Here is a 19454-nt window from a genome sequence, read left to right as displayed (position 1 = left end):
GACACCTGTTATAGAGCAACCGTTTTACATAGCCAATGTTCGCATCGCGTAGTTCTGACAAATGAATCTACTCAGAATGTTCTAAGGTCCTCTACTTTACACCAATACAAGGACTCTGCTCATGCTGCAGGCACATCCATCCATCAATCCATGTTCTACCGTGAGTCCCTTTCTAGGTCGCAGGAGGTGCTGGAGACATCTCAGCTGCATATTTGTATAAATATATAATTTCAATCATGGAGTAAATCTGCTATGTCAAACACTAATTGAATAACATTGCAGCCCTGTCAATGGAAAAAGATGCCATTTTTTTGCATTTAAAAAGAATAGCTGTATAACAGATTCGATAGACTAAAACAGTCATCAACCTGTCGAAATTAGTTCACAGTGTATGAATACATATGTGAATTACAGTACAGGCCAAAAGTTTGGACACACCTTCGCCTCATTCAATGTTTTTTCTTTATTTTAATGACTATTTACATCGTAGATTGTCACTGAAAGCATCAAAACTATGAATAAACACATGTGGAGTTATGCATTTAACAAAAACAGGTGAAATAACTGAACATGTTTTATATTCTAGTTTCTTCAAAATAGCCACCCTTTGCTCTGATTACTGCTTTGCTCACAATTGGCATTCTATCGCTGAGCTTCAAGCACACCTGTGAAGTGAAAACCCTTTCAGGAGTGTGCGAACAAGTAATCAAAGCAAAGGGTGGCTATTTTGAAGAATCTAGAATATAAAACATGTGTTCAGTTTAGGGCTGCAACAACTAATCGATTAAATTTGATTATTAAAAATAGTTGGCGATTTATTTAGTCATCAATTCGTTGGATGTATGTAATGCGCATGCGCTGAGGCTCTTTTTTTTTTTCCCTTTCGTTCTTTCCTAAACTTTTATTTAGGAACTGCAACATTTACAAAAATCTGAGAAACAACAATCAAAATAAGTACAAAAAAGTACAAAACAGCGCCAGGGCGGCGGCAGTAAGCCAGCCAATGATGTGTCATGTGCAGCTCACGTGACCAAGCCGTATTCTTTGTCTTGAAACATTTGAAAAATGGCGGAGGAAAGTAGGAGCGATAGTGTAAGTGCAATGGAGAAAAGTTTACGACCTAAGTCGTCAAAAGTGTGGGAATTCTTCACCTTAAACAATGCAAAGAAAACAGTTTCCTGCAAAACGTGCAGCATCGACCTCGTGTGGCAGGGAAGTAAGACATCGCTTCAGGAGCACCTGAACAGGAAGCATGTTGGATCCATGGATGAAGAGAAAAACTCACAGTACATAACTTTTTAAGTCCATAGTCCGAGTACATTGATCCGTTGTGTCCGTCTTTTTGTGTTTTTAATATGTTGTTCAGGAGGAGATTTTTTTAAGGCAATAAACGGACAGAAATATCTCAGGTTGGTTTTATAATGGATCAATGTAGCCGGACCAAACAAAGGTATATAAATATATTTAGACTTGAGTGACGCTTTAGTATAACTGAACGTTATGAAGGTGCTGGAATATTTCATGCTATTATTCACAGGCAGCCTAAAATGAATCATTTATTATTAATAACAGAAACGCGTACAATATCTGATGAGTTACATTTCTGTGTTATTATTGTTGTATGCTGCATCCCCAATGTCCATTTATTTCATTTAGCTTTTTTTAATGTGGTGGTGTAATTAGATGGATAGATAGATAGATAGATAGATAGATAGATGGATAGATGGATAGATGGATAGATAGATAGATAGAACATTTAAATTCCAGCGGCAGTGTACAGAATTGAGATCGAATTTAAAAAAGTAAATAACGGGGGTTTAAATGAAAAAAAAAAAAAAAAAATATTACAATAACAATAAAAATAAAAAAGCAACATAAGAATAAAAATATAACAGTAAAAATAACAATATAACAAGAAAAACTAGGCAGCAGTCACCATGATATGAAAAAATGTGCCTTTTACATCAGAAATTAATAAATAAATCAACTAAGTATGTAATGAGTTACATGTAAATGTTGCTACTATGTATGTTCATGATATGGTTTCTCTCATTTCAGAAAGAAACAAGCCAGCATTAGAGACTTGGTACAAAGGAAGGTGTGCACACCACAGCAAGCGGCTGCACTGACTGATTGTGTCCTAAATAAGTTGGTAACTGACATGAGCCCACTATCAATGGTGGAGGATAACGGTTTCAGAAAAATGATTTACGTCCTCAACCCTGGTTACACTCTTCCCTCAAGGACCCATTTTACCAAACTGATGGAGAGGAAGTATGAGCAGACAATTCAAGCTGTGTAAACTGACATTAAAGGCACCCAGAGCAAAATTGTTCTGACCACTGATGTGTGGACAAATGACATTCAGCATCCAACATTGCAGAATGGTTGGAATAGGTAGTAGGCAGGTTTGAAATTCCCCTAAGCAAAATTATTGCTATTGTGCATGACAATGGTGCACTTTATAAAAAAAAAAACATTTTTCTAACACTTGCCTTGTTTTGTTATGTTTGGCAAGTCGAAAGGACATGGTGCCAGTATACGTTTTTTTTTTTTTAAATAAAGCATTGATTATTAATCGATTAATCGAAGCAATAATCGACAGATTAATCGATTATCAAATTAATCGTTAGTTGCAGCCCTAGTTCAGTTATTTCACCTTTTTTTTTTAAAGTAAATAATTACACGTGTTCATTCATAACGGTGACGCACTCAATGACAATCTACAATGTAAATAGTCATGAAAATAAAGAAAATGCATTGCATGAGAAAGTGTGTCCTAACGTTTGGCCTGTACTGTACATACACTAGTAGTTAAATACAATTACATGTATGTGATAACAGGGACATTTAATCCCAAATAACTGAAAAGTGACCAACATTTGATTTGGTCAAGCAAGGTGTTGAGCAATAATTAACTTCAAGCTACTTTGTTTTACATCGTATGTTAATGTCACTGAGTCAGCACATGAAATGCACACTGGTTGCCTTTAAATGTAAAATTGTTCAACAAGTGCCTGATTACACAAATACATTTAATTGTAATTAAACTTAATATATAACCAAACTTGGACCTATAGACTCCAATCCAACATCTTGAGCGATGTCTTTACAGGTTATAACTAGCATGTAATATGTTAACACCGAACGTTCTTAAAACAGCATTCTAACCTACCGGACTAAGACTAGTGACATATGTACATTGCAAGGATAATGTCAAATGATACAGCGAAGTCCTAAATATAATAAAGTTAGCACTAAGGCTAGCTAGCGAGCTAATGACATCGGGCCGCACCCTGCAACTTCACCTTCAATTATGTATGAAAACAAGATAAAACAATACCTTGATGTACTCTGAGGTGTCATCTTTGCTCCAGTCACCCAACAATTGTTGTCACTTATTCGTGTTTGCAAGCATGGGCAGAATTAGCAACCTCGGTTGAATATTTACCCGGATTACGAACAGTCGACATCTTTTCCGGTTCTGAGGAAACAGCTGACTAAATTGGCCAATAGGAAAAGACTATTCCGGGCTGAGCACTACAAATGAAAGAGCGTGTTTACCTAAACAGATGACGTACACAATCTTTTTTTTTTTTTTGCACCAATTAACATCGTTACTAGCAAAATTTGTTTTACAGAACAATATCGATTGGCACATAACATAAATTAGCAAAAAATGTTTAACAGAAGAATATCGATTGATTCGATTGGCACATAACAGAAGCATATTGTAAAATGCACACATGTAAAAAGGTTTGGATAGTGAATTAAACGCATAAATCATGAAAGTATCTCCTTCACATAGAACAAACATTTACTCAAGATACGACCATCTCTTGATATATGTTCTGGATATCAATAATCCATAACATTATCCATCCATCAATATTTTTTTTACCACTTAACCTATCTCAGCATCCATTATTTATTTGGTCAGGGTGATCCCTGGACAAGTCGCTATCTCATCGCAGTGCCGAATAAATTATTATTATTATTAAAAAATGACCCTAGTGTGTGAATGTTCTCTATCTACGACCCCGAAAGAGACAAGTGGTAGAAAATGGACGGATTATATAATTATTCGCAAATATCTACTGAATACAAATTCACGTGTTTGTATGTTCAGTTCAGTTTCAGTTTATTTCGAACAGGCATCACACAATTCCAGTTGTTTCATTACAGTCGCAAAATATGTCACACTGTACGCCTGTATAAAAATTTAAAACACGTACCCAAAATCCACACAAATTGTACTATTCTACAAAAGTAGCGTGCAATAAGGTTACTCAAGTGTTTATCATTTATTATATCATTGTAGCTGAGATAGGCGCCAGCGCCCCCCGCGACCCCGAAAGGGAATAAGCGGTAGAAAATGGATGGATGGATATTATTTTTGGCTGGGGGGTCTTATTTTGAAGAGCAGGAAGTGCTTCAGTTGCTTTGACTTAGGTCTACGTAGGTGGTTTATCTTTGACACAAGAATAGCACACGTAATTATAGAATTGCAGTAAAGATTAATAAAATGAAATACAATCAAGAAAACATGTAAACGACTGGGAATGTATCGGGCACTTTGGTCTTTTGACAAAAATTGCATATATTATTTTTCTTAATTTCTGAGAGACCTTATGTCTAAAAAAGAAAAACGTTCCCATAATTGTTACTATGCCTTGATTCCTAATTTCCTTCGTACATCAATTTCCTAAAGTGTTCTTATCAGCACAGAATCCCGTGTTATAAAGACCAGACATGTTATACGGTATAGCTCGGTTGGTAGAGCGGCCGTGCCAGCAACTTGAGGGTTGCAGGTTCAATCCCCGCTTCCGCAATCCTAGCCACTGCCGTTGTGTCCTTGGGCAAGACACTTTACCCACCTGCTCCCAGTGGCACCCACTCTGGTTTAAATGTAAAAATCAGATATTGGGATTAACTAAGTAAAGCGCTTTGAGTCACTTTGAGAAAAAGCGCTATATAAATATAATTCACTTCACTTCACTAAGTGTTTATGTATGTATACCATTATTCAACATGCTGGTAAGACTGTTTCAGCATATATTCCTGAACAATGTAGACAAGGTTATCTAATGGATGTCTAAAACGACATTTGTCCTGACGTCCTTCTGAAAAATGTTTAAGTAGAGTTGTGTACATGGGGACAGCATGGCACAGATGGTAGAGTGGCTCTGCCAGGAACCTGAGGGTTCCAGGTTCAATCCCCACCTTCTACCATACTAGTCTCGTCCGTTGTGTCCTTGAGCAAGACACTTCACCCTTGCTCCTGATGGGTCCTGGTCAGCGCCTTGCATGGCAGCTCCCGCCCTTTGTGTGTGAATGTGGAAATAGTGTCAAAGCGCTTTAAGTTCCTTAAAAAAAAGGTAGAAAAGCGCTATACAAGTAAAAGCCATTACATGCATAAACACCTCCTTGTTACAAGTTTATTTGATATTTATTGCCTTCAACATTTGCTGCAATACACATTCTTGAGGATAATTCAAATACATTGTCAATTGACTTTTCACCTTCTAATTAGCGGACGGCAATTACTCAATTTCTAAACAGCATTCCATGTAGCCGGCTTTTGCTTCACAGTCCACAAAAACAATCAAACAATAAAGGAATAGTAAATACTTTGACATTCATATCAAATGCCACATCCTGGTGGGTTCCAGAGACAATTTCAATGACATGCAGGTGGATCTGAATCAATTATATTTTTTAAAGCCGATTTATTTCAGTAGTTTTGTAGTAAAAAGTAAAAAACTACTGGTTCACACATTAATTAAAAAAAGAACAGCAAAAAAGTTATTGGCCTGTTCTCTTTATTTTAATGGAACTACTAAGAATAATATAAATGATTCTTGTTCATTGAAATGCACTTGTAATAAATCATCCAGGCACATAACATATCTCAAATCTTCTCATAACACTGAAATTGCATAACGGCAGATCAGTGAAGAATAATAAACTTTGTTTGATTGGCTCATTGAAAACAGTATATACTTGAAATGATTCATTGTGAAGCAGTAGACACAAAAGAATGAAAAACAGTAATTGTGGGTATAAAAAACACATATTGACGTATTCCTTTAACAATAAACATATAGTAAAACATGTCTAACAATTGAAGGATGAGTGGCCATTTTGGTGCAATCTGTACATGAAACATTCTCCAACATAATGTAGGTGAAAACAATATCTTAGCTTTGTGTTTGTTACATACTACAAAGCAATTTTGAGTAACTTCAAGAAATTAATTTTTTATTTTATTTTTTTAAATCTGCTGAGGTGCTGGCCATTGTGGACAAGCCTGATGGAGCTGGAGTGCAGGTGAAAAACAGCATCAGAAGTTCATAAGGATGTCTCGCTCTTGCATGCTGGTATAGAATGACTTTCCAAACACAAATGAGTGCAACCCTGCCCTCAGCTTTTCAGCAAAGGCCATAACAATGTTCAGGTCTCCTTCCACCGTCAGATTCAGGTCATTCTTTAAATTACGCAAGGTCTGGAAAGGCTTCTTCCCCTTTTGACTGAAAACAAAGAGAGGCAATGGTTAACAACCTGTCAAAACTCAAGACCTAGAAATTTGCATTAGGCAACTAACTGCTGCTGGTGTGCACCAAAACTCCAAGGCACAATGAATTATGCATGCTGCTCCACGATGATAAGATCACATAAACCATCTTGTTACCAGTAAAATGACAGGCTGTTCCATACCATCACAAACGAATCACCTTTATGCCCTCACACTACACAGTAACAAAGACAGTTCCTTGCATCCATGTATTTGATAAGAACCATTTTAATGTGGTCACAAAAATAATGTTTTTTGTTCAAATGCAAACAAAAGTTGTTAAAAAAAAATCTAAACAATGACATTTTTTACATTGGTCAAAAAAGTGGCCAGCTAATATACTTGGTGATTTAAAAACCAAAATAGATCAACAATGAATCAAAGGAATTTGTGACCGAAACTGTTTACTGCTCAGCCATCGACTTCTACTGCACTCTAAAACTAAGGCAAAGTATCTATTATCAACACCTGATTAAATACATTGTTACACGATACAATTGGTACATACTGTTGTAAAACATTACATTCTTCCAAAGTCCAGAATTGTTATAGTAGCTTTATTGTAACCAAGAGACAAAATGTAAAAAATCTACAATAATACCTTAAGTAAAATATATACATTGATTTGCATTGGCTTGAAGGAAACATGTTTTGGATCCTCTAACAACGAGAAAGAGTTTTGACCCCCAAATACCAGTTACAGTTCAGGTGCTCATGTGAGTTTCTGCTTTAAAAACACACCTGAGCTGTAAATTGCGTTTCAACCACATATTAGCAGCCAATTACCACTGAATCCTATTTAAGTGATTCCAAGAAGCAGAGTTTGTAACACCTGAGTTGCAGCAAAATATTGTTTAAAGGTAGAAGGGATAGAAAATGCTAATCTTAAAGGCAGAATAGAGAAATATACTGTGTAGCCATTTCATGGCGTTTGCATAATCTCTAACAGCTGTGTGTGACATCTAAGGACACTAAAATCAGGGTTCTGAAGTGGCCCTCTCATAGTCCAGATGTCTATGGAAAGAAATCAATGTCAGGTTCCATCAGAGTCAAGCAATTTGGAGGATCTTGCAGAAAGGAAAAATTAGCAGATATCTCTTAGGAGACGTGCTAAGAGCCGCCAGCTCATGAGGACACTTAATTGCGGGTCAATAAGCTGCTACTTTTTTCCCCCCAGACTTTGAACACTATGCTGCGCCTAATTTATAATTTTTTTACGGGCTCACGAGCCTCACATGTTGCTAATTAAGTTTGCCTCATCACATCTGACAATTAAATTTAGATTAAAAACATGTTAAAACAGAAAAATAGTAGAGATTAACAGTAAATGAACAAGCAGATTAATAATTCATTTTCTACCACTTGCCCCTCATAATTTTGACTAAATAATAGAATGGAAAATGACACAATATGTTAGTGCATATGTCGGCAGACAAATTAGAAGCCTTTGTTTGCTTATTGACTACTAAGACAAGTTGTCTAGTATGTTCACTATTTTATTTAAGGACAAAATTACAATAAGAAACATACTGTATTTCTAATGTACCATAAGATTTTTTGTTAAAATAAAACCAATAACGCCATTTTTTGTGGTCCCTTTTATTTAGAAAAGTACTGAAAATTATCGAAAAGTATCGAAATAAATTTTTGGTACCGGTACCAAAATATTGGTATGGGGACAGCCCTAGAGCACATATTACGACACAAAAAACTTGAGATTCGTAACAAGGCAGGGAGCAGGCATCCGGCCCAAAGCTGTAGCCACCAGGAGCGGTGCTCTGTTGTCCATCATACCGCGGGGGTGAAACGACAAAGGCGTAGTATGTGTGCCGTGTATTTTCTGTGGATGTATTTTGCGTGTGTGTAATACTTGCCAACCTTGAGACCTCCGAATTCGGGAGACGTGGGGGGGATTTGAGGTGGGGGTTGGGTTTGATGGAGGAGAGGGGGTCGCGCGGTGTTGAAGTGGGCGGGGTTTGGTGGTAGCGGGGGTGTATATTTTAGCGTCCCGGAAAAGTAAGTGCTGTAAGGGGTTCTGGGTACTTGTTCTGTTGTATTTATGTTGTGTTACGGTGCTGATTTTCTCCCAAAATGTGTTTGTCATTCTTGTTTGGTGTGTGTTCACAGTGTGGCGCATATTTGTAACAGTGTTAAAGTTGTTTATACAGCCACCCTCAGTGTGACCTGCATGGCTGTTGATCAAGTATGCGTTGCATTCTCACATGTGTGTGTTGAAGCCGCATATTGTTGTAACTTATGGGTTATATAGTTCATGTGTGATGATCATTCATAATTTGCATGCTAGATTTAATTGCTGATAAATTGATCTATTATTATTTACAGCTAAAAAGAGTTCAAAGTGAATTGATTTGTTTTATACATGTTTTTGATATTGATTATTTGAGAAACACTGACACTGGATTGATTTTTCTTTTTTATAACCTAACAAGAACAATAGTGTCACAGTGGCTTACACTTGCATCGCATCTCATTTTTTTTCCAAGATGGCGCTGCTGTAGTGGCTGCTGTTGGCAAGAGCTCTGTGCTCTTGTGTCATCCTTTTGTGTTTCCCTCTTGTTTTCATGTGTTATTATATTTTTTTGCCTTTTGGTCCGGGACCCTTTGGGACTGTTTGACAAGGGGGGTCACTTTCGTGACCTCAGTGGTGCTTTTTTTGTGGACTTCTGGATCTGCCTCCCGGGAGCCTTTTGGCCATGGGTGTCTGCCACACCGGAGTCGGTTTGGAGGGACTGGAGGAGATGCGGATGAGGGGACAGTGCTGCGGAGCTGGCACTGAGCGCTGGGACGGAGAGGCTTCGCAGTGTCTTGGCTGGGTGAGCAGGTGTCGAACACCTCAGTCACCTTGGAAGTATCCTCGCTCATCCATGCGGACTGGACACTGGCCCAGAGTGGAGTCGGCTGTCTTGGTTGCTTTGTTGGGTCTGCTCCTGTCTCTGGCCATGCTCCCTCCACCCCAGCGGACGACGGCGTGGAACACCGCAGAGGCCACCGCAGTGTATATGTTTCTTTTACTTTTTATTCATAGCTGTATGTAGAAGTGTCTGGTTGTATCTGCTGCTTTAATGTCTTTAATGTCCTCTGTGTTCTTTGATGTTTCCCTCTTACATGTGATGTGTTCTATGGCTATGAGTTGAGTTGCTTTTTTCCCTTGGCCTCAGTCTGCACCCCCTCTCCAGGGCCCAGGCTAAGACCGATTTTTTAGTTTTATTTTAATCTTCAATTTTCTTCTCCCGTTCCCCCCCCTTGTTTACCTGTATCTCATCTTTTTTGTAAGGGCCGCTGGAAGCCGGCAGACCCGTCAGCGATCCTGTTCTGTCTCCCTGTAATGTTTGTCTGATCTTGAATGGGATTGTGCTAAAAAATTTAATTTTCCTGAAGGAACTCTCCTAACGGAATAAATAAAGTACTATCTATCTATATCTATCTATCTATAAGCTTGACAACACACTGTGTCCAATATTTTCACAAAGATAAAATAAGTCATATTTTTGGTTCATTAATAGTTAATACAAATTTACATTATTGCAATCAGTTGATAAAACATTGTCCTTTACAATTATAAAAGCTTTTTTTTTTTTTTAAATCTACTACTCTGCTTGCATGTCAGCAGACTGGGGTAGATCCTGCTGAAATCCTATTTATTGAATGAATACAGAATCGTTTTGGATCGGAAAAATATCGTTTTTGAATTTAAAAAATTGATATATTATAGAATCGTGACCCCAAGACTCGATATTGAATCGAATCGTGGGACACCCAAAGATTCGCAACCCTAATATATATGCAGTTGTGATTGAATTTTTCAACTTCCACACAATTTTGGTGTTTTAGCAAGTTGGACATTTATTCCGTATTTTGTTTATAGTCATATCAAATAAAGATGTGTCAAATAGACAAATGCAACTTAAATTGTAACACTGTATTTTACAAAATACCAAAAAAGGACATTTTTCCTAATATCTCATTGACAAAATTATTCAACCCCCTAGTTACATGCATCTTTAGTACTTAGTAGAACACCCTTTGGCAGTAATTACATCCTTCAAACGTGATACATAACTGGACACAAGCTTCTTGCAACGATCTACAGGTATTTTAGCCCATTCCTCTTGGGCAAAGGCCTCCAGTTCATTCATATTCTTGGGCTTGCGTGCTGCAACTGCCTTCTTCAAGTCCCACCACAGGTTTTCTATAGGATTTAAGTCTGGCGACTGTGAAGGCCACTCCAGAGTCTTCCAGCCCTTCTTCTGCAACACCTCTGATGTTGATTTGGAGGTATGCTTGGGATCGTTGTCCTGTTGGAAGGTCCAACGTCTCCCAAGCCTCAGCTTCGTCACTGACTTCATGACATTTGCAGCTAATATAGCCTGGTAGGAAATAGAATTCATAATGCCTTGAACGCGCTGGAGATTCCCGGTACCTGAGGCAGAGAAACAGCCCCAGAGTGAGATTGACCCCCCACCATGCTTAACAGAAGGAAGGTGTTCTTCTCTTTGTAAGATTCATTTTTTCTCCTCCAGACATAACGTTGATTCCTAGGCCCAAAGTGTTCCAGTTTTGTCTCATCACTCCATAGAACAGTTTCCCAAAACCTTTGGGGTTTGTCCACATGGTTCCCCCCTCTGCAATGTCCTGTTGTAGTTCCTCAGCTGTTACCCGGGGGTTTTTTATCACTGTACGCTTCAAATACCGGACAGCAGTTGCACACAGCATCCTCTTTCTACCACGCCCATGTAGTGTTTCCATTGTGCCTTTAGCTTTAAACTTGCGATTGTATCCGCCCAGTGTCTCTTGGAATGTGTAATGTCTTTGCTATCTTCTTATATCCATATCCTTTCTTATGAAGAGAAATTATCTCCTCTCTTGACTTCTTTGACAACTCCCTGGACTTCACCATGTTGCAAATACACCATTGACCAGCTGAGCGTCACAGTCTTTTACAATCAGTTTAATTGTTGCTCGTTATGTAATCACATCTACAGGTGTTTTCAACACCTGATTGAAAAGACCTTATTCAAATTCTGTTCTTAAGAGTTATGATCTTCAAGGGGTTGAATATTTTTGTCAATGAGATATTAAGAGAAATGACACTGTTTGGTATGTTACAATATATAATGTTGTAATTCAAGTTGCATTTGTCTATTTAATGCATCTTTATTTGATAATACTATAAACAAAATATGGAATAAATGTCCAACTTGCTAAAACACCAAAATTGTGTGGGGTTGAATAATTTTGATCACAACTGTATATATATATATATATATATATATATATATATATACATATATATATATATATATATATATATATATATATATATATATGCGCAGCACGGTGGTACAGGGGATAATGCATGTGCCTCACAATACGAAGGTCCTGAATAGTCCTGAGTTCAATCCCGGGCTCGGGATCTTTCTGTGTGGAGTTTTCATGTTCTCCCCGTGACTGCGTGGGTTCCCTCCGGGTACTCCGGCTTCCTACCACCTCCAAAGACATGCACCTGGGGATAGGTTGATTGGCAACACTAAATAGGCCATAGTGTGTGAATGTTGTCTGTCCATCTGTGTTGGCCATGTGATGAGGTGGCGACTTGTCCAGGGTGTAGACGGCCTTCCGCCCGATATAAATGCATATATATATATATATACATTTTCTACTAAATGAGACACCCACAAAGTACATGACAATAATGTGGGATTTACAATATTAACTATGAACAATAAAACACTGATTATTGACAACATATGAACGTCGCTCCTCTTTTACTTCTTACACCCCTTCTTGATCAACATGTTTTACAATCAAGCAAAACACAACAAAAATGCAACAAACACAGCGAAATATGAATGCGAGGGGTAAAAAAAACACCTCGAATCTGATATAATATTACTTTTCTTGCAGAACTTTGTTATGAAAATCTCCTTCCGCGTCTGTCCCTGACACCCGCATTTAAGGCTGCCGGCTTTGGAAACACTCTGTGGAAACAAACCACGACCACACTTTTTGGAGACTAGTCTGAGCTGCTATAATGCAAAAGCGCAGATTCCAACCACTGAAATACTTTGTATAGTTCAAGATTTACGGTAACTTGAAAACATCACTGCACATCATAAAGGCAGAGACAGTTTCCATCTTAAAAATCTAAAATAATTATTTGAGAATGTCCGCCGGGCCGAATTGAAAAACTTAACGGGCCGCATGCGGCCCCCGGGCATTAATTTGCCCAAGTCTCGTCTAGCATGTGGTTTTTGGATCTTGTACTGGCACACACCGAGGGCGGAAGCTCGCCCGTCCCTTATCTCTCCTGCTTGCTTCTTTGTCTCGTCTCAACTTCCTTGTTGCCTCTTTTTGTACTGCTCTCCAAATTTAAACATTGGAACTACTTTACTGGCCTCAACGAAATTGAGAAGATCTTGGGTTCGGGGGAACCTGCTTGTCTTGCTGGAGCGGTTGTTGATGGACACACAACAGACTCTTGTGAGAAGAAGGACTGACTGTGTGCTTGGCGACCCATTCAGTTGAGGACGTGAAGATATCCACCTATTCGGAATTACGAGAATAGGACATCTACTAATTGGGCTAAGCGTTGCTCTGGTTTGCTGACAAATTGGAAGTTGCTGGCAGTCTATAAGTACCCCAAACAACGACAAACTCCATAAACGCACACCTGTTGTTGTTGACTTTGGACTGACTGGCGACTGCAATCACACCAAGGCCGCGGAACAGAGACACGTGGCAGGCTTACACACACATATGCATCCACAAAAATTATACGCAACACACACATACCCCACTCCCCCATCCAACGCTCTGGATGCTTAATTCATTTTGGGGTGATGGACGGCTGGGCGGCGCCTGAAGAGCTGCAGCCTGTCACCGTAGTCTCCACTCCCCCACTCTATTGCAAGTCTCGAGTTGTATGTTGTAATATGTATATGCGCTTTGCTATGGAGTATTTTTCCCGCTGTATTTTTTACTCATCATCCCCAGCGTTTACCTTTTTCACATCTTTTACGGGCACTTTCGGCCACCCATCAGCGTTCCTGTTCTGTAACCTGGTACACTGTCTAATCTTGAACGGGTCTGTGGTGAAAACAAAGTTTTGTTGTACTTGTGCAATGACAATAAATACCTACCTACCTACCTACCTTAGTGAATCAGGCCATACGTGAGTGTATGGCCCCAAAAACAGCATCCTTAATGTTAAACATTCTGCTTTGGGGTTATTTATCTCAACAAAATCCCTCTTGAGATATTAGCAACCCTGGAGAAAAACGTCTGACCTCTGTGTTGGTCAACAAGGCGTTCTCCACCAAGTATTAAGCTTTGGGTTTAAATACTTCCTGTTAATCCCCCAAAAATTCCTTTTTCCCCAACTATTTACAAGTAATCTCCCAAATACATTATGGAGTGTTCATATATTTGTAAGAGGGTTAAATTACAAAATCAGCAGGGGATAAATTAGGACGTTCTCCCACTGTAAATTGGTCTTTCTCTCGTTATAGTTGCACTTTAACATTCAGTATTACTTATGTTATGTAATATTTGCACTGTGGTACATTCATTCAAAATTCTGTTAGGCATATTTATACTTTTTGGGACATTGATTCAATGTTATAACAGTGCACTGTTATGCCCTGTTTATCTGAACCATCTGGTATCTTCATTCACTCAACGGTATGAATGCTATGTATGCCCTATTTGTAGTTTGCACAATAATTAAATTTCATATGTATATTTAAGATTTCCTGCATATATTTGTACATGTTTATTTTTAAAATGTATTCTTAAACCCAATTGTATTTTTGATCCTACATTTTGTCCAGTACATAACTAGAAATGGCAAAAAAAACTTCTTGAATCTTTAAGCTAACCACCTTATTTGATGTGTTTTATGTTGTTAATGTTTGTTTTTCAACAATGTATACTGTATCTTTTAAACATGTAAAGTCACTAAGAACAGTAAAATGGTACAGAAAACATTGTGTATATGTGTAATATAAGGTAAAGTTGGCAGCAGTTTTAACCAAAAGCTATTTTTATAACGATACTATTTCTCTGGTTTTGTAATCTGAACAATTTGGAGGTTGACCAGTGTACAGGACTAAGTTGTGTGTGGTGTAAAACTCCTCTGTACTAACTGAAGGCAAAATAAATAGGTATTGCCGTCGCAGTTCAGTTAAATGTTTTCATACAGTGTTGCAATAATGTAGAAGACTTGTAAGCCAGTAACCTACCTGATATTTGCACTGAACACTTACGTTTCGTCCTCAATGTACTTTAGCAGTGTGAGGGCCTTCCTGTGGAGCAGCAGCAGGAACTGAGCCAGATAGGTACTCCGCAAGGACATGCCGGGCTTTAACATAAACACCTAGGAATGACACAGATCGTAAAGTCATGGTATTGTATAGTGTTGGAAATCGGTAAAACAATCATAGAATGGAGGATGGGTTGAAACCATTAGGGAAGGAATCCTGCTGGCTGGCATTGGCTCATTAGGCGAGATCAATAACATGGAAACCAAGACTGGCACACTCCTTACAAAACTCAAAACCAGTGAAGTTGACACGTTGTGTAATTCATAAATAAAAACAGAATACAATGATTTGCAAACCCTTTTCAACTTATATTCAATTGAATACACTGCAAAGACAATATATTTAATGTTCGAACTGGGAAACTTTTTATTTTATTTTTTGCAAATAATCATTAACTTAAAATTTAATGGCAGCAACACCTTGCAAAAAAGTTGGCACAGGGTCATTTTTACCACTGTTGCATGGCCTTTCCTTTAAACAATACTCTGTAAACGTTTGGGAACTGAGGAGACCAATGTTTTAAGCTTTTCAGGTGGAATTATTTCCCATTCTTGCTTGATGTACAGCTTAACTTGCTCAACAGTCTGGGGTCTTTGTTGTGGTATTTTACACTTCATACTGCCCCACACATTTTCAATAGGAGACAGATCTGGACTACAGGCAGCCCAGTCTATTACCCGCAGTCTTTTATTATGAAGCCACGCTGTTGTAACACATGGCTTGGCATTGTCTTGCTGAAATAAGCAGAAGCATCCATGATAACATTGCTTGGATGGCATGTAGTACATGTGGACCAGAGGGAAGTGTTTTATATGGAGAAAAAAATCAATATGGCCACTTTAAATTGCGTATGTATTTAACAATTTGACACACAGGTATCCAATGGAACAAACAACATACATCCATTTTCTACTGCTTGTCCCTCTCGGGGTCAACATGATTGCAATAAATACAAAATGTAAATACATACATTTTCACATGTCCAAATGTGATTAAATATAACTTTTGTTATGTGACTAAAAGATGGTAATGGCTGCCTGCCCAAACAAACTTTGACCTTGTTTCTGATTGGTTGTTATTTAAATGCAGTGCTTGTTTTTGGTGATGTACTGCAGCCTCAATGTAGTATTGTTGGGGAATGTCAGCTCCTTTTGACAGTGCAAAAATGTCACCCTACTGTATGTATTTTTAAGTCTACTGATGATACCAAGCTTTTGAAAGCATCTGTCTGTTTATTTGCATCCTCTCTAATGTTCCCTCTACGGTGCACGCCTACACAATTACGCACTGCTCACAGCAAAATCTATGCTGCACACAAAATATTTTGCAATGCAATTCTGGTGACATGTGGCCACAACAGATTAAACAATGTTCATCAAAACAGCTCAATTATTGTAATGTCTGTCGAGACGCTTTAATTAAAAAATCTGTGAGGCGTGTGCCATGTTTGTTTTTAATAAAGTTCATGTTGGAGAACACCTGCACACATACATATATGGATCCAAAGATCGCCAGGACTCCAAGTGCATACTTTTTCATGTTCACATACAAGTCGGGGATAGCGTTCCAAGTTTCGAACACAAGTTTGTCTGCTTTGGGGAGGTTTTCAATATCACACCATTTGTGATTTTGAGCAAGAACGGCCTTCTGGCCCGCTGTCAGGCGCTTTAACTTAGACACCCACATGTCTCCGTCCTGCAGCAGCAGACGCGCGCGGCCGTGGGCGTGTCCCGAGGTTTGACAAGCAGGATGACAAGCTGAGCTGGCCGTGACAAGCTGAGCCGCATCAGAGTGATCAAAGAGTCGCATGCAGCTCCGGAGCCGCGGGTTGCCGACCCCTGGTCTACGAGTTGTTCCTCAAGATCACTTGCAATGTCGCATATACGTCTCGCAACTGTGTCGCTTGACAGTGGGACAGCTTTTAATTTTGCTGCGCTTGTCTCGTCAAGCATGACTGACACCATGTCAATTGCAGTGGGGAGAATCAGCTGCTCAGCAATTGTGTGTGTTTTTTTGCATTGAGCAATTCTGTATGCAACTCTATATGAAGCCAATTTATCCATTTTCAATCAATCAGTCAATGTTTACTTATATAGCCCTAAATCACTAGTGTCTCAAAGGGCTGCACAAACCACCACGACATCCTCGGTAGGCCCACATAAGGGCAAGGAAAACTCACACCCAGTGGGACATCGGTGACAATAATGATCCAGTGGGACGTCTGTGACAATAATGATTATGAGAACCTTAGAGAGGAGGAAAGCAATGGATGTCGAGCGGGTCTAACATGATACTGTGAAAGTTCAATCCACAATGGATCCAACACAGTCGCGAGAGTCCAGTCCAAAGCGGATCCAACTCAGCAGCGAGAGTCCCGTTCACAGCGGAGCCAGCAGGAAACCATCCCAAGCGGAGGCGGATCAGCAGCGCAGAGATGTCGAGGCGGATCAGCAGCGCAGAGATGTCCCCAGCCGATACACAGGCAAGCAGTACATGGCCACCGGATCGGACCGGACCCCCTCCACAGGGGAGAGTGGGACATAGAAGAAAAAGAAAAGAAACAGCAGATCAACTGGTCTAAAAAGGGAGTCTATTTAAAGGCTACAGTATACAAATGAGTTTTAAGGTGAGACTTAAATGCTTCTACTGAGGTGGCATCTCGAACTGTTACCGGGAGGGCATTCCAGAGTACTGGAGCCCGAACGGAAAACGCTCTATAGCCCGCAGACTTTTTTGGGGCTTTGGGAATCACTAACAAGCCGGAGTCCTTTGAACGCAGATTTCTTGCCGGGACATATGGTACAATACAATCGGCAAGATAGGATGGAGCTAGACCGTGTAGTATTTTATACGTAAGTAGTAAAACCTTAAAGTCGAATCTTAAGTGCACAGGAAGCCAGTGCAGGTGAGCCAGTACAGGCGTAATGTGATCAAACTTTCTTGTTCTTGTCAAAAGTCTAGCAGCCGCATTTTGTACCAACTGTAATCGTTTAATGCTAGACATGGGGAGACCCGAAAATAATACGTTACAGTAGTCGAGGCGAGACGTAACAAACGCATGGATAATGATCTCAGCGTCTTTAGTGGACAGAATGGAGCGAATTTTAGCGATATTACGGAGATGAAAGAAGGCCGTTTTAGTAACGCTTTTAATGTGTGCCTCAAAGGAGAGAGTTGGGTCGAAGATAATACCCAGATTCTTTACCGTATCGCCTTGTTTAATTGTTTGGTTGTCAAATGTTAGAGTTGTATTATTAAATAGAGTTCGGTGTCTAGCAGGACCGATAATCAGCATTTCCGTTTTTTTGGCGTTGAGTTGCAAAAAGTTAGCGGACATCCATTGTTTAATTTCATTAAGACACGCCTCCAGCTGACTACAATCCGGCGTGTTGGTCAGCTTTAGGGGCATGTAGAGTTGGGTGTCATCAGCATAACAGTGAAAGCTAACACCGTATTTGCGTATGATGTCACCTAGCGGCAGCATGTAGATGCTGAAGAGTGCAGGGCCAAGGACCGAACCCTGGGGAACTCCACACGTTACCTTAACGTAGTTTGAGGTCACATTGTTATGGGAGACACACTGCATCCTATCAGTAAGATAAGTGTTAAACCAAGACAGGGCTAAGTCTGACATACCAATTCGTGTTTTGATACGTTCTAATAAAATATTATGATCGACGGTATCGAAAGCAGCGCTAAGATCGAGGAGCAGCAACATAGATGACGCATCAGAATCCATCGTTAGCAATAGATCATTAGTCATTTTTGCGAGGGCTGTCTCCGTCGAGTGATTTGCCCTGAAACCGGATTGAAAGGTTTCACGTAGATTGTTAGACGCTAAGTGTTCATTTAACTGCTCCGCAACAATTTTTTCGAGGATTTTTGAAATAAAGGGAAGGTGAGACACCGGTCGGTAGTTTACCATGAGGTCAGGATCGAGGTTAGGTCTTTTAAGAAGAGGATGAATAACCGCTTTTTTGAATGCTAGGGGAACAGTGCCCGAGGAAAGTGATAAGTTTATAATATTTAGCACTGATGAACCTAATAATACAAAGAGCTCCTTGATCAGTTTCCCAGGAAGAGGGTCAAGTAAACATGTTGTTTGTTTTATTCCATTTACACGTTGTAACAATTCCTCTAAAGTTATTTCCTCAAAACGAGAGAAACTATTTTGGAGGGCAGTATCCGCCGTATATACAATCGTGTCAGTGTTAATAGAACCCCGTTGTAGCTGGGACGCATTGTCTTTAATCTCCTTTCTAATGACTTCAATTTTCTTACTAAAGAATTGCATAAAGTCATCAGCTGAGTGGGTGGAGCTACTGGAAGGAGTCCCTTGTTGGGTTAGCGATGCTACCGTACTAAACAAAAATTTAGGATCGTTTTTATTACGGTGGATGAGATTTGAGTAACAATTAGCTTTAGCTAAGGTAAGCATGCGTTTATAAGTTATTAAACCATCACTAAATGCTTGATGGTGCACCTCAAGTTTAGTCGTGCGCCATTTGCGTTCCAGCTTTCTGCATAATAATTTCTGA

At 39.3% G+C, this 19454-nt stretch overlaps 2 protein-coding genes across 3 annotated transcripts in view; both read right to left on the bottom strand.

Annotated features, from left to right (window-relative positions):
- The window catches only part of kiaa1109 (KIAA1109 ortholog), a 236469-nt gene extending 232954 nt beyond the window's left edge, over nucleotides 1–3515 (bottom strand). Inside the window, exon 1 of the mRNA XM_061895057.1 lies at nucleotides 3344–3515. The gene's annotated coding sequence lies outside the window, so the exon portion shown is untranslated. The remainder of the gene's footprint in view (nucleotides 1–3343) is intronic.
- Nucleotides 3516–5424: 1909 nt separating this feature from the next.
- The window catches only part of c9orf72 (C9orf72-SMCR8 complex subunit), an 87815-nt gene continuing 73785 nt past the window's right edge, over nucleotides 5425–19454 (bottom strand). The window contains exons 9-11 of one of the 2 annotated variants that reach the window (XR_009806105.1): nucleotides 14860–14969; nucleotides 13596–13681; nucleotides 6390–6530 (exon numbers count right to left, since the gene is read on the bottom strand). Coding sequence is in view for 1 of the 2 variants with exons in the window: in XM_061895054.1 (XP_061751038.1) it covers nucleotides 6344–6530; nucleotides 14860–14969 (297 nt within the window). In the remaining variant the exon portion in view is untranslated. Of the gene's footprint in view, nucleotides 6531–13595; nucleotides 13682–14859; nucleotides 14970–19454 lie in introns of both variants that reach the window. The other variant, XM_061895054.1, reaches the window with a different exon arrangement.

Source organism: Nerophis ophidion, linkage group LG03 (genome assembly GCF_033978795.1).
Source record: "Nerophis ophidion isolate RoL-2023_Sa linkage group LG03, RoL_Noph_v1.0, whole genome shotgun sequence".
NCBI lineage: Eukaryota > Metazoa > Chordata > Actinopteri > Syngnathiformes > Syngnathidae > Nerophis > Nerophis ophidion.
The sequence above is the reverse complement of the archived record's forward strand: the minus strand, read 5'-3'. Positions and strand labels throughout refer to the sequence as shown.